Raw genomic sequence first — 16007 nt, 5'->3', positions numbered from 1 at the left:
CTCAGCATTAGCAATTTGGAAGCTGCCACACCATGTTTCTTTTGGAGTCAGAAGTGACCATATTTAGATGAGAGGGTGGGGTGCTAGCTAGAGCTCAGCTAACTTTCGTTAGCAAACTGCATCCATAAAGTGCACAGGTCCACAAACACTGATCCTAAATAGTTCCAAGTAAAAGACTTCAAATTATGAAAATAATAATGAATATTTAAGCTTCATGGACAGCTTGGATAGGCTTTTCCACACAGACAGCCATTAAAAGTCTTTCACAAAGCATCGGCACAATGGAGACGTCAATTTAGGGAAGTTGGTTTAAAAGATTCAGTTCAATGACATTTTATTTATACAGCGCTAAATCACAACAACAGTCGCCTCAAGGCGCTTTATATTATGAGGTAGACCCTAAATTTATACATACAAAGCAAAACCCAACAATCATATGACCCTCTATGAGCAAGCACTTTGGCGGTAGTGGGAAGGAAAAACTTGCTTTTAACAGGAAGAAACCTCCAGCAGAACCAAGCTCAGAAGGGGGGGGGGGCATCTGCTGCGGCTGGTTGGGGAGAGAGAAGGAAGACAGGGTAAAAAGCATGTTGTGGAAGCGAGCCAGAGATTAATAACTAGTATGATGACTAGTATAATGCAGAGAAGTCTATTAACACATAGCGAGTGAGAAAGGTGACTGAAGAAGAAACACTCACTCAATGCATCATGAGAATCCCCCAGTAGCTCTATGCCTATTTTAGCATAAGTAAGGAAGGATTCAGGGTCACCTGGTCCAGTCCTAACTATATGCTTTAGCAAAAAGGAAAGTTTTAAACCTAATCTTAAAAGTAGAGATAGTGTCTGTCTCCCGAATCCAAACTAGAGCTGGTTCCATAGTCGAGGGGCCTGGCAGAAAGTTACTGGCCTGTGTGGCACACCTGTGAAATAAAGGAACCACACCCTCACTTTAAGCCTTTAACTTTATCCAGATGGATGGGTTATAGCTAAAAAGAAACTCAGCTCTAGTTTAGTTGTCATGGTGGGAGAAATTAGCTTCGCCCAACAGTTTCTTATAAATATGTTATTTTCATGTCATTGCTGAATTTGGGCATTTCAACATGGGCGTCTCTGGGAAATGACTCGTTTTTGGAGCCAATGGCAAGTGGCCAATCAAGGAATTGCACTTCTTTGCTAGATGATGTCTAAAAATCACCATGAAGACCTCATTGCGTTTAACTGTAGTTTCTTTTTACCGCAGCATTGTGTATAGATGTGTGCTGTTTTGCTGGACACATTTAAAGCTCCAGTGACATTTCATGGTGACTCAATGCACCTAGTTGCTACGTCCCCTCCCCAAAACAGGTTCAATAGTTAAGGAAATGAATAATCCCTGAGCATTGTACCTTCTTTCTTCTGTTTACACACAAAGATAGTGTAGGATCAAAACACTTGATCTTAGAAGCTCTTTTTATAGAGACGCACACAGTCATATCCTAATGTGAACACATGCAGTCACAAAGAGCAAATAGTTTAGTTATCATTTGGAGGGAAGGCGAAAGCTGATGACATGGTAACTCAGCAGTAATATCGCTCAATAAAACTGATTGTGGAACTCATAAATATGTGACAAGTGGAATGTGCTGCAGTGTTTTCCAAATTTGGACCAAACAGAATGTAAAGATTTTCTGAGTTCAGCGCACAATTTTTTAACACAGGCACAACTTTAGACCTTTTTCTGAAATACATGATTTCAGTTTTAACTCTATCCGTTATGCATGTCACGGCTGGTCGAGCTGCTGTTTGTGGGACGAGGAAAGCAGAGTGGACAGGAGAAGCACAAAAGTTTGACATCTGAATATTCTCAGTTTAATATTCCTACTGTATCCATAAAAGTTTTTCTTTTTCCTTTTAAAGTCTTGCGTAAACGCAGATACTTTGGTCTTAGCTGACACGTAGCCTTGTTTCATGTCTGTGTCCAAGCTCGTAAACCTTGTAAGAAACACATTTGTTTTTACTTATTTTGACCTCATAAGTCCTGGTCTATAATGTGAAATGCATGAAGTCAGACTTCGATTCTATTTTCACTTAAAAATTGTAAATTTGAATAAATAACAGACTTATTGAGTAAGTCTCATTACAAATGTACTAAATAGGATGCAACAAAGCACAACAAATCATACGCACCAGGTGGCCTCTTCAGTAGATGTGCCGCACTTGTCAACCTTAGGGCTAATTTGTTATGGCTACTCCTAATACTTGATGGGTAGGAGGGCTTAAAAAATCAGGCTCACCATCATAGACTTTTAACTGTCCATTCTTTTGTTCTTTTAATTCAGCTAAGAACTGAAAAGATGTAGAAAGAGAGTGTTTGTTTTCCTCCTCTGTGCAAGATTTCTTTGGTATAAACATTTATTTTTCTGCTTTCTGCTGCAATCCCACCAACTCTTCACTCCAAGAGGATTCATGTCAGTTGACAGGGTCTCTTTGTTTTTCTGGAATTTGTAAATAAATAAATATTGATTGACAATTACATATTGATACCACAACCTCAAACATTATGCTTTTTTATACCCTTACCTTTGAGATGGTTGGGTGTTTCTCCAAACAACTGTTAAATCCTCCGTTAAACCTTTTTGTAGTTGGAAAAAAAAGATCTGGTTATACTTTTTTTCTCAGAATCTTTAAAATACTTTATGTGTAAAACATTTAGGAATATTTTATGCATTTCCTGTTTTCTGGCTTCTTGTTAATCAAGATTTGTTTTTGTTTTGTTTTTTTACTTTTTCTGACTCACTGATGTTTGTCATCTTTATAAACTACTAAAAGGTTTTATCTGGAATATAATTTGATTATATTTATTTGCAGTCTATTTATTTTCCTGTGAGTATGTTACAGAAAACAGCACTTAACAATTACAATGATGAGGTGGTGAATAACATGGCATCGTAGTCTGAAAAGACTGTAAAAATATTTCATATTTTGTCAGCCATATTTTACACTGTCTACATCCAGTTTTGAACATTTCTTCATGGAAATAAATTATGTGAAATCAGTAAAGCAGTATATGCTTCCTTTGTCTTGGGGATACTGTTTGCATTAACTGGGTCACTGGATTTAGTGGCTATTTTATATCACCATTAGAAACAGTTTTTATGCAGCAGATGTTTTTAATGCTTTTGCATGATTGACAGTTTCTGTTTTCTGACATGTAAAAATCAAGTAGTTGAGGGTAGTTTGCGACTTTTTGTTCTCCCACACAAGTTTAATCTTTAAAGGCTAAATAGACCAAAACAAGCCGCTGCACATCGCACTGCATTGAGCCCCTAGCTCACTGGTATTCTCTCAAATGGTCAGCCAAAAGTTAAAAATAAAGAAAACTGATTAAAAATTTAAAAAAATTTGCAAACGTGGAGGACTATTTTTTTTATCTGTGGATGCATACAAGAGATGTACATAAAACTTTTAACTGGATTTTTTCTTGTTTTGGGTCTTTGTTTTTTGAGAATTCTGTTTTGACTGAAAACAGACCAAAAATATGAATAATGTTACTTACCTGTGAAACAAGGATGTATATTGTAAATCTCAATGCCAATTATTGTTGAATATTTTCAAAGAAATAGCACAGTAGCCGAAAGTAGCTTTTATTTTCAAAGAACTTGTTATCCGGACAAGTGAAACTTGAAATAAGAAATACCAAGAAAATATCTTGTTTTTCTTCACTGTCAATAAAAGCATTTTACTGTAACATATTTGTTCTTACAGACTTTTTCTCGACTCAATAAGTAAACTCAGAACTGAACAATCAAGCTGATCTACCTATAAGTTCATTTACCTGAAAGTGAGCTAGACTGAAAGTAACAGACAAAAAAAGTTGCGTGCGAGAGAGAGACAGAGGAAAGTTGTTGTTTGAAGCTGTGGGCAGTTTGATAGTATGAGGTTGTAAGAATGTATTACAGATTATCAGAGAAAGACAAATACTTTATAAGACACTGTATAAAAATAGCATACTGAGGTAGGAGGGTTCTTCCAGGAACTGTGACACTGTTTTCCAGAGAACTGATCAGTAGGCGGTGACTTCGTACCTGTGTTATACCATAGATGGTTACAGCTGCGGTCACAAGTTTATAAAAACTCATCATGAGCAAGAATTTCATGATAATTCTGGACTTTTAACAATTTCTTTGAACTGCTCTCTTTCTAGGATGCCATGATTGTAGTACGTAGGCCTTTAATGACTTTAATAAATAAGAATTAGGTGCATATAACAGCACAGTGGTGCAGTGGTTAGCACTGGTTTCTGTGTGGAGTTTACTTGTTCTCCCCATGTTTGTGTGGTACTTGGCTAATTGGGGATCTTAAAAAGGCCATAGGGGTGAATAGTTGTCTGTCTCTGTGATAGCCCTGCATCAGAGTGGCGACCTGTCCTGGATATACCCCGGCCCCCATCCTACAATAGCTGGGATAGGCTATCCTTGTGTATGTGTGTGCATTTTCCAAAGAGGGTGCTGGTTTATGTATTGGTGAATGTGGCTTGCAGTATCAGTATTTACCAAGAAAGGTATAAAAGTCAAACCCAGACAGGAAACACATCCAAAAACTTCTAAGTGACCAATGTCAGTGGTCTTATAACATGCCCTTTCAACCTTTTTTTGGCTGATGAGTTGGAACATCAACAGGAAACACAATCACTTGTGTACAAGGAAGCCCATTTTGAGCCTGCGAGATGCAACAACATGTAATAATCCTGATTTTTATGCTTCAGTTTGAAGGTAATTATTCAGATTTTCTTTTCTTGGTTCTGTTATCAATGTTGCGATGAAATATATACATTTTAATTGATTGTTGTTTTCATGTGGAAAAAAAGAAATACCAACATGTAAAGTATATTTTTAGGTTTTAGATCATAATTAGAAAAATTCCATTGAATTCGGTTGACAATAGAATGTAAAGGGTTTTTAGATATATAAACCATCATAGATCACTTGACCCAAAGCATAAAGTGCACTAGGGATCTTACCCTGGATCTTACAGTGCATATTCTTTCACTGACTGTTCATTCCAGTTGAATATAAAGCAGCTGAAGGAAGAAAAACTATTAGAAAAACTCAAAGCTTTGATCTTTTAAACGTTGTTTTAACTTCCTAAGACCTGAACTCTTCCACGGCATGCTTTTTAATTTCTCTTTGGTATTTGGGCTGATTGGGACCCGATGAATGTAAAAACAAGAATTACCAGACTTTTTTTTTTTTTTTTTTACCTAATTTTTGTTTCTAAGAAAAATGAGAGCGCATATGAGGATATTCGTTTAAAATTTCAATAGAACAGTAGCAGTATAATGTCCTTGTAAGTGGATATCAGGCCCCTGTAGAGCAAAATTGAGTATTTTGGTCTAAATAACCCAAATAGTGATGTCCACATATGTGGACACCAGGTTCTAGGAGGTTAAGAGAGAAATACAGTTCGTTCACAATTTGTTCGAAAAACAAAAAAGTTAGTAGTTGTGGCTCTGTACTCCAACACCAATGAATTCATTTGTATTTTATTTTCGGATTTTCTTAAATATAAGGCTCAGTGCAAGTTAAGGAAACCACAGACTCAAATCAAAGAAATGTAGTATTCTTCAAAAGCCAAGAGCCACAAAAGAGCATATTTTCAAGTTATTAAATTCAAAAGTGAATGCGGAGACCCACAACTGAAGGTAGCTGCATTAAAGATGTAGCAGAACACTTCAAGGGGGGAATCACAACATTTGCTGATGTCCATGTTTTCCTGACAGGCAGTCACTGTCTGCAAAATTCTTTCATGAAACTGTTAAAAATATATTTTAAATTATGTTCCTTTGTCCCTTTACTATTGAGCCACGGTGCCTTCCTCATCTTGATAATTGGGTAGACTAGAATAAACACATCTTTTTTCTTTGCAGTATGCATCAGTAGAAGATACATCACTCTTAATTACAGACTTGGAGATGATGCCATTCTCCCCTGTGACAACACACCCCCTTTGGACTCAACATGCTCCATCATTAGCTGGTTTCACAGCCGAGACCTACCTTGGACTACAGAGGTGGTTCACAATGGAAACATCATTGAGAAAGCAGCCCAAGCCGCCAGGCTGAGTCTGTACAGTAACTGCTTCCTGGGCATCAAAAGCATCACTTTGAAGGACTCTGGTGTTTACTACTGTCGGCCTGGGGACAACAATACACTGCTTACAACTGTGTATCTAAATATTCTGACAAGTGACTACACTGACCTGAGCGAACTTGATTTGCTAGTAATATTTAGAACCTCCTACTGACTGATTCTTTCCCACACTGATCCTATGAAACACACTCCATATTTATGTCTGTGTGATTCTCTAACAATTTTCTAGGCCAAAATATGAAAATTATTATTGTTTTTATTTAAAACACTTTCATTATGACAGATCATTAGAAGGATATGAACATGATTTATTGGTGTAGAGAATTCAGTTTGAGGCATTTGGCTGTTCATTTAAAATTAAAAGGAAAAAAGAACCCAAATAATAAAAATATAGCCAAAATACAGAACACAATATAATTTGATTTATGATTATTATACATGTTTCAAAGCATTAGGTTGAATAGGTTACATGGATTATTCCATTAGAATTAAAGTATAAAAGAAATGAGTAGAAAGGTAAACATGTTTATTTCTTCACAGCGGGCATTGGTGTAAGATACTTCTACCTTTATTACAAATCGGGACATGATGCCATTCTCCCCTGTGACAACGCACCCCCGCTTGACTCAAGCTGCTCACTGGCTTTACAGCAGAGATCGATCTGGGACTGCTGCCATAGTTTACAATGGGGCCATCGAGAAGAACTCATCCCGAGCTGCCCGGCTCAGTCTGCACAGTAAATGCCACCTGGGCATCCAGAACATCACTGCTGAGGACGCTGGTGGTTACTGCTGTCGGCCTGGCAAGAACACTGACCAGGACACAGTTGTGTATCTACATATTTTGAATAGTGGGTACTTACACTCTTTTGTAAAACACACTACACGTATTTGTGTCTTCTTCTTTCTTTTAATTCCTTAATTGGGTTGCCTAAGTGAATCATCTGCCTCACCCTTTCCCTACCACCCTCCTCTGTCATATCAGCAATCTGCATGTCCACCTTCACTATATCCATGAATCTTCTCTGTGGTCTTCCTCTTTTTCTCCAGCCTGGCCGCTCCATAATCAACAGCCTTTGTCCAATATTTGTCCAATATTTCCTCGGGATGGGCCGTGGAGCGTTTAACATTTAGAGTTAGAAGCTATCCCACTGATGAATCCAATGAAATGTGCATAAACCAGTTAAACATTAGAATTAGTTTGAGATGTGGGAGCAGCTGTGATGACCTAATTACATTTACTTTGTTTATCACCTATTTCTCTCAGTTTCAGCATCTCAGACACTAAATGGGGATGGAGACTTCACATTAAAGTGCTCTCTGTTCAGATACTCTGACCTCCATCCTTGTGAAGAGAACAGCATCCGCTGGCTGGACGAGACGGGAAAGGTGCTGCTTGACAGAGGTGTCACGAACACTGGACGGACGTGTGTTTCACTTCTGACCGTGAAACATCAGGGAGGCCACAGAAAAACATACACCTGCCAGTTTTTTTTAAGGAAAACAGCGTGAAGATAGAAGCTCAGTACACACCTGTCTTCACAGGTAGGATAAAGAACAGTTTGATTTTGACATATAAAACTTTAGTTTGTTACTGTAGCTTCTAAATGTTCAAAACATTGATGTTGCTGGATATTGACTATAAGGTTACAAGAAGGAAATTTAAGAAATTTAGGAATGAATATTTTCCTTCGTGTGTTTTTCACAGATTCCACAGATCCGTGTCCTCTGAGCTCCATCATGTTGGCCCTTTGTATTGCAGGACTGATCCTAATAATTGCTATCATTGCTCTTATGAGAAACAGAGGTTAGACAATTCAAATGATAACAGAGCTGCAGGATATAGGTTTTACTGCAGAATTTCAAGCACAGGATTAAATTTGGAAGGCTTTCCTTTTGATTTGGATGTTTTTGACCTATATCAAGTATTTATTTCACTATAAAGTTCACTGATCAAAAATAATCAGACATTTCAGTTTAATTGCTGTTCTGTTACTTTTTCCAGCTACTTTAAAAGCTTGAAAACACCAAAGTCAGTTGAAGCTTGAAATATGTAGGCTTTTCGATTTAAAAAAGCAGCTAACGCTTACAGTTTAAGTTAGCAGTTAGCAGTATGAGTCATCCAAAGTGCCTCTTGAAGGATTTGGTAGTTTTTGAAAACCTATAAACATAATACTGGATGAAACTAGGACTTTATTTCACAGTTTTGCTGTTACAGGAACACTCTCATGAGTTAGTACAGGAAAGACATGCAAACCTGTCTTATTGCCGGATTTGCTATACGGAGGAGACACCACCTTGTGGCATCATTCAGTACTGCAGCATATTTACATGACTGACTGTTGCAGCATACTAATCTGGTCTTTAGTAGGCCTTCAAGTTAGATAAGTGCAACCTCAGATGAACAGCAACATATGCAATTGATACTGTGTCATTTTTATTTAACCAAAATGAAAAAAAACTGCATAAGCAAACATGAAAAAGCACAGCTTTCACTGGAGGTTCTGCCAGGAGAGAAAGCCTCTTGTCTCTTAAAGGAATATGGCAGCACAGTTTAGGTTTATAAAGTGGCACCTGAACAAACCAAAGAATATCTGTGCATCATGTTTGCAGAAAACAAGCAAAGCATATCAGTTCAGTTCAAACATAGCAACCGTCTAAATTAACAACACAGGCATTATTTTTTATGTGTCTGTAATATCTAATACACCATTATATACAAACTATTTCATTAACATATTTTTGCTTCAACCTTAAAGTGTTTTTGAAGATTTACTGGTGTTGTACTAAACAGGTTGATGGTGAACGTGCTGATTTCGGTGACCCTGAAAGGCAGCGCTGAGCTCAGAGCACCAACTTTATCTCACCAGGAACAAAGAGTCATCATAATTCTTTTTAGTTCGTTATCATTTTATAAATAATTTGTATTCTTCAGAAAGATCATGTTTACTTTCTCTTTCTTGTGCTTTGTGGCTTCTCAGTTCCTGCACAAATACATCATAAAACCTTTGGATACTGAACAAGACTGAAACACACTGTACAATGTGTAACTTCTAGAAAAGTTAAATAATCTAATGGCAAATGCTTCATCTTCTACTGTGCTTGACAGTAAAATTTTAAATGTTTACAATGTGGAAGAGTTTACCCGTAGCCAATGTTAAAATGAGGTCGGTAAATGAAGTGGATAATTTTCTCCCTCTGCTTTTCTTTAGGTAATTTTTGTTGCTCACAGTGAGATGTATATTTGTATTCTACAGTCAACTGGATAAAAAAATGGGGGCTTGGTGCTTTTTATGCTCCTTTTTCATGGTGAACAGTGATATTGGAAGTCTTTTTTCATTAATTATGAAAATTAATTAATTAATTTCCATCTCAGAGTTAAGACCTCAGGATCCTGCTTGTGCATATGTGTTGACAAGTGATCAACACATATGCACACATGGTCACTGAAAAACCATGTGTCTCTAATTTGAGTAAAACTAGGTGCAAGTCAAATTTTAAATAACTTTTAAAAATGTAAACACATCATTTTCACTCCAACAAGCTTAAATGACATAAGGAAGAACCTGCAGTTTTTTCCTTGGACTTAATTTGCTGCAAATTACACTGCTGAACTAAACAGTCTATTTGAAGGCCATTTGTTACTAAGAATAACCTTTGACTTTTTAAATAAATCAGATTTAAACATTCATAATTCCATCTATTCTCTTCTGCTCATCCAATTCAGGGTCACAGGGGCACCAGAGCCTGTGCCAGCTGCAATAGGGAGAGAGGCCAGGTATACTCTAGAGAGGTCACCGGTCTGTCACAGGGCTAACACAGAGAGACAGACAACCATTCACACGCTTGTTTTTTTTTCTTCTAAAAAAAGAGTCTATTAAACAACTGTTATAGCTGCTAAATTCATGGCCCAAAGGGCCAAAAGAGACGTGAGAGAGACAGTCAACAAAATCAGGTTTCTAGCTAAACTAATGGAAAAAAAAACAAAACTAGATTGTGATTAACTCCCAGTTCTACTTGTAATTAAAATACATAAATAAAACAAAAAGGTAATACCCGTGGTGAGGGAGGAAGAGAAAGGGAACAAGATGTCAACTGCAAACTTCCACGCTCTGACTTCTCTGGCTTTATATACGTGGACGAGTTTTCTGCGACCAATCGGCACTCTGGGTTTGTCCAATCAGAGAGAACAGAGCTGGTTAATGAAACAGTATGCGTTGGGTGGATGAGACAGGAAGTGTGTTTTGTGGGACAGACGTGTCAAGAACACTGGACGCACGTGTGTTTCTCTTCTGACTGTGAAGCTTCAGAGTGGCAACAAGAAAAAATACACCTGCCAGTTTTGACGATAACAATACTGTGAAAATAGAAGCTCACTACACACCTGTCCTCATAGGTAGGATTTGTATAACTGTTAGATCAGTTTGACCCATGACATTTGATCTCCTATTATAAATAATAGTTTGGATTTTCACACCAGTTAAATTATTTAAATACTTTGACTAATAGATATCAAATTTAGAAATAAATATATTGAACTGTGTGTTCTCTAGGTACCCCAGATCGGTCTCCTTCTCTCATCTGCAAACACACTCACACACACACACACACTCACACACACATTCTCGTATTGATATCTCATATTGTCTAATTGACATAATGACATAATCCCTTGTAGCTTACCCTCAAAACTGAATGCCTAACCCTAGCCCTTAGCCTAAACGTAACCATTACCTAATTGTAACCCTGACACTTGATGTCTCAAAAACGCCTTCACACTCATGAGGACAGGCACTTTTGTCCCCACAAGTGACTGTTGGTCCCCACAAGTATAGTAACACTCCAATTCTTTGGTCCCCATAAAGATGTCTAAACTGGTACACACACACACACACACAGTGTCAGACAGTTTAATCACAGAGTTGATCATCTGAAATCATTGGAACCACTGATGAATTTAAAAGGACTTAGTGTTTAGTGTTCTCCGTATAATCCTGTTTGCCACATGTTTTATGTTACAGGTTGATTTACAACAGCCACAATTTAAAATATTGCTACCAGCAGCTGAATCATGTCATTTCTGTCTTCTGCTAAATCTGCATTTTAGTTCCAAATCATCACATTTCCTCTTTTTGACATTAATAAATGGAAATTGCAACACTTTTTATTTCGACATTATCCTGCTCTAAGGCCAAACCAGTACGGTTTTCATCCATCTAATTAAGGTGAATTTTTTTAAGCTGTGTTTGCAGGCACGGATGTGACATAATCCAAGTTCTTTTAAAATAATGTTGGTGGTTTGTGATGATGTCAAAAAGGAAACAGAAGCATCAGACAGACCAGCAGCAGAGAAAAGCCTCATAACGTTTGCGCGCTGACAGAACGGCACAGAATGGTCCTGCTTACATTTATTCTAATTCTTGTGCTTCAGTGTGAAGGTAAAGCCTCCTTTATTTGTATTGCTTACTTTGATAACCACTTTGATAGCTTCATACAAGGTTTTTTGTTACTTGGTAAAAGTAGTCAACATTTGGAAGACAGAATTGTGGCATAAGCGTGAGTTCAGTTTGGAAACAAATTTAAACTTGATTTGTGATCTTCTAACAAATCCAAAGCCATTTCTGTATAATACAAAGAAATCTTTGGACACTGATTCTAAAAAAAAAAAAAAAAAAAGGGGGCGGGGGGGGGGGAAAGAAAACAATCCTCTTAATTTAGCCAGGCTACGTTCTGCACATGCCATCACCACTGCTGTTTCTATCGTCACCATAAAAATAAAGCTTGCATCAGAAGCAGAAGCCTGCATCTTGGGTCCTAATCAGTGTTGGTAAAGTTACTTGAAAAAAGTAATTAGTAACTAATTACTGATTACTTCTCCAAAGAGTAATCCCATTACTTTACTTATTACTTATTTTCAAGGGTAACTAGTTACTTAGTTACTTTTTAAAAATATTATACACAACCTGAATATGTAATAAAGCAATAGACCTTTCAGCCCAACTCTATTTTTTATGCAGTGTACAGCAGACGCTAATGTGTTTGTCACTTTTTACGGACTAAAACTTAAAGTAATGTAAGTACGTCCACGCTTTACACGCTGCATGGTCGTACTCTCTTCCACACTCTATATTATCTATTGTTGAGCTACACACATCTGTTGCTGCCACGGGCGTTGCTTGTGCTTACGTCATTGTCATGAGACACCCTCACAAACAAAATCACGAAGGTTTAGTAACGCAGTAACGCAGCTTGCATACGGGAAAGTAACAGTAATCTAATTACTTCTTTTGCTATAGTAATCCCTTACATTTCTCTTTACTTGAAAAAAGTAATCAGATTACAGTAATGCGTTACTTCTATCTCTGTACTCTCCCTCCTTGCAAACAAAACGGTATGCGTTGGGTGGATGAGACAGGAAGTGTGTTTTGTGGGACGGAGGTGTCAAGAACACTGGACGCACATGTGTTTCTCTTCTGACTGTGAAGCTTCAGAGTGGCAACAAGAAAACAATCCTCTTGTACTCAATTTATTCTTTTTTTTTTTTTTAGATGACCATCTTATGCTATATACACATTTTTCTGAATGTGCTCTTTTCTTTGCAGTGGGGGTCAGTAAAACCAAACACGTCTTGTATCTAACACCTGGAAATGATGTCATTATGCCCTGTGATAATGTGCCTGATACATGCTCCATGGTTGTCTGGGCTTACAGCAAATACGAGTCTCAGACAATAAATATGGTTCATAATGGAATTGTTGAGAAGAACTTAGCTCAAGCTGCCAGACTGAGTCTGCACAGTAACTGCTCACTGAGTATTAACAACATCACTGCAGAGGATGCCGGTCAATACTTATGTCGGCCTGAGGAGAATGGTCTTCAGGACACAACTGTGTACCTAAATATTTTAACCAGTGAGTATTTAGACTTCCATGGACTTCCATATATCCATATCTGTGAATGACACCATACATTAAGCATTAAACACACCCGTTATCACCACACTTACTATTATAAGGGAAACAGTATTGATTTCCCTCTACACGTGTCATGTAACTGAATGTATCACCTTCTTGGGGAATTAAAATTCTCGTGTTGAAACATGGAGACAGGTCTTTAAATGAAAAGAGTTATCTGCAGTAAATCTGGCCATTGCTTATGTATTCATTTCAAATTTTATATTCTAAATTAGTAAAACCACTATTAGATAATCACTTATTTAAGCTATTAAAATACCAGGAGAAAAATAGAACTTATTTGTAATGTCTCACAAGGTTTCTCACATTTAGGAAGATAATCCAGATGTTTTGAACTTGTATAACTGTTGTTGCTCGTGTTCTCTCCTCAGTTTCAGCATTTCCATCAGACGCTGATCCAAAGGAGGATGGAAATGTCACGTTAGAGTGCTCTCTGTTTAGATACTATACTATCTCTCCTTGTAAACAAAACAGTATGCGTTGGGTGGATGGGACAGGAGGTGTGCTGTGGGACAGAGATGTCAAGAACACTGGACGCACGTGTGTTTCTCTTCTGACTGTGAAGCTTCAGAGTGGCAACAAGAAAAGATACACCTGCCAGTTTGAAGATAACAATACTGTGAAGATAGAAGCTCACTACACACCTCATAGGTAGGATTTGTATAACAATTAGATCAGTTTGACCCATGACATTTGAACTCCTAGTATAAATAATCGTTTGGATTTTCACAGCAGTTAAATTATTTAAATACTTTGACTAAAAGATATCAAATTTATAAAGAAATATTTTGAACTGTGTGTTCTCTAGGTACCCCAGATCAGTCTCCTCTGAACTACATCATGTGGGCTCTTCGCTTTGTAGGACTCACAGTAATGATTGTAATCACGGTTCTTGTGATCAAACACAAAGGTGAGACAATTCAGATCAGTAATGAGACAGATTACCAACAAAAAGACCTTTGAATTTATTCAGTGCTCTTGTTTTAGGAAGGAAAAAGCCACCTGAAGACACGAATGTGAGTTAAAAAAAACCCTGAATTTTAAACACACAGGCTTTCTGTGGCTCAAGAGTTGGGAGTTCGCCTTGTCATCGGAAGGTTGCCGGTTCGAGCCCCAGCTTGAATAGTCTCAGTCGTTGTGTCCTTGGGCAAGACACTTCACCCGTTGCCTACTGGTGGTGGTCAGAGGGCCCGGTGGCGCCAGTGTCCAGCAGCCTCGCCTCTGTCAGTGCGCCCCAGGGTGGCTGTGGCTACAATGCAGCTTGCCATCACCAGTGTGTGATTGTGTGTGAATGGGTGGATGACTGGATGTGTAAAGCGCTTTGGGGTCCTTAGGGACTAGTAAAGCGCTATACAAATACAGGCCATTTACCATTTTTACCATTTCTAATATAAAGACTTTAAATGGCACAGAAAAACATAATCTGTATGTTTACAATTTAACCTGCCATGATGCTTCATCGCAAATGTTTATAGGATTACTGGGTAGTTTTTGTTTTATCTTGTTGCCCCAAATAGGTCTAGAGTGTTGTGTACTTTTTTTTCCATTATGCACCAGAAACAAACAGATAAACAAATAAACAAGTAAACAAATTAAAAAAATCATATTCAATCTAATTTAATTTATATATCGTAAAATCACAACGGCAATCACCTCAAGATGGTTTTTATTGAAAGGTAAAGACCCTACAACAACTTGAGAGAAAACCCCAATGATCAAACAACCTCTTTGAAAAACGCGCTTGGCTACAGTGGGAAGGAAAAACTCCCTTTCAAGAGGAAGAAGCCTCAGACAGAACCAGTCTCAGGGAAAGGCAGCCATCTGCTGAGACCAGTCTGTGACCCGACTGATCCCAACTGATCCCAACTGATCTCAACTGATCGTTGTGTCCCTGTGACACACTTATTTCTCAGCTCTTTGGGAGATTTTTTTCTTTCTGCTGTAAATGGCAGGAAACACTATGACCTCATTTTCAGTTGCCATAATTATTTTTCCTCAGTGGCAGCAGAACATGTTTTTAAGACTTCAGAAATGCTCACAGTTAATTTAAATCTTTAAGTGATAGTGAAATAGCCATTAGTAAGTAAAGTTAAAAAAAAACCTAACAGTTGTATGTAAACCATTACTGTCTCCATTCAAAAACAATCTCATACTGTGAGCAGACATGCAGATACTGCAGCTAAGCATCTGGTGCATGCACCTCAAGGGTCAAGTGCTCTGTTTCCTGCACTCTTTAGCTGGGCTAAAAAGATTTTCCAAAAACCTAAGAAAACTATTTCTTCCTGTGTACTACACCTGTTATGGAGGACATCTTAACCTGAGTCTCCCAAAATTATCTGACATTTGTGTGAAAATTGCTTAAAGATGGCAGTAGTACTAGTACTAGTAGTACTGTGAAATTATGTAAATGAGCTACCCTCAGTCTTCGTCAGTGTGATCATTGCTAGCTAATTTAAACTAGCTAAGCATACCTTTTAGATGACCTAGTATTTTATTTTAAATATGATTAAATTTTGATTTCAATGACTAGAGTTTCCCTTGACGATTTACCTGTGTTGTTTTTCGCAGGTACATTATGTTGGTGACCGTGATGATGACACAGTGAACTATGAAAATGTGAGAAACAGGACAGCTGATCGTGAACTGGACTGAACGTCAGAGCACCACGTTCTGTTAACCAGAACAAAAATGAATCTTTGTTTTTAATTAGATTTTTCTATTTTAAAAAAAATAATATCTTTCACTTTCCCCGTAAGTTTTTTTTTAATGCTTCATAATCTCATGACATCTTTTTGAATATTGACCAAACTACATATAACAACATTGCTTGCATAACAAAACATTGCTTATATGAGCAATGTCCTGAAATCAGGTTTTGTCATTTTCAGTCGAATTTGTGTTGCACT

General features: G+C 37.6%; 1 protein-coding gene across 1 annotated transcript; it reads left to right on the top strand.

The window, feature by feature from the left end:
* Nucleotides 1-12686: 12686 nt before the first annotated feature.
* LOC148098494 (uncharacterized) lies at nt 12687-15753 on the top strand. The gene is made up of 5 exons (XM_087852463.1): nt 12687-13038; nt 13473-13746; nt 13899-14011; nt 14089-14117; nt 15670-15753. Exons 1-5 carry the CDS (start codon nt 12687-12689, stop codon nt 15751-15753), a joined length of 852 nt encoding a protein of 283 aa, XP_087708589.1.
* Nucleotides 15754-16007: the final 254 nt, after the last annotated feature.

The sequence above is a fragment of the Neolamprologus brichardi genome, chromosome 15, assembly GCF_056152115.1.
Source record: "Neolamprologus brichardi isolate AB-2024 chromosome 15, ASM5615211v1, whole genome shotgun sequence".
NCBI lineage: Eukaryota > Metazoa > Chordata > Actinopteri > Cichliformes > Cichlidae > Neolamprologus > Neolamprologus brichardi.
Note: the sequence above shows the minus strand (reverse complement) of the source record. Positions and strands in the feature narration are given on the sequence as shown.

Excerpts from the sequence above, each read along its gene's own strand:
- LOC148098494 (XM_087852463.1), top strand. The coding sequence starts at position 12,687 with ATGCTATATACACATTTTTCTGAATGTGCTCTTTTCTTTGCAGTGGGG. Across the intron at positions 13,747-13,898 it reads ATAGAAGCTCACTACACACC|GTGTTCTCTAGGTACCCCAG; the intron begins TCATAGGTAGGA and ends ATTTTGAACTGT. Across the intron at positions 14,118-15,669 it reads AGCCACCTGAAGACACGAAT|GTACATTATGTTGGTGACCG; the intron begins GTGAGTTAAAAA and ends TGTTTTTCGCAG.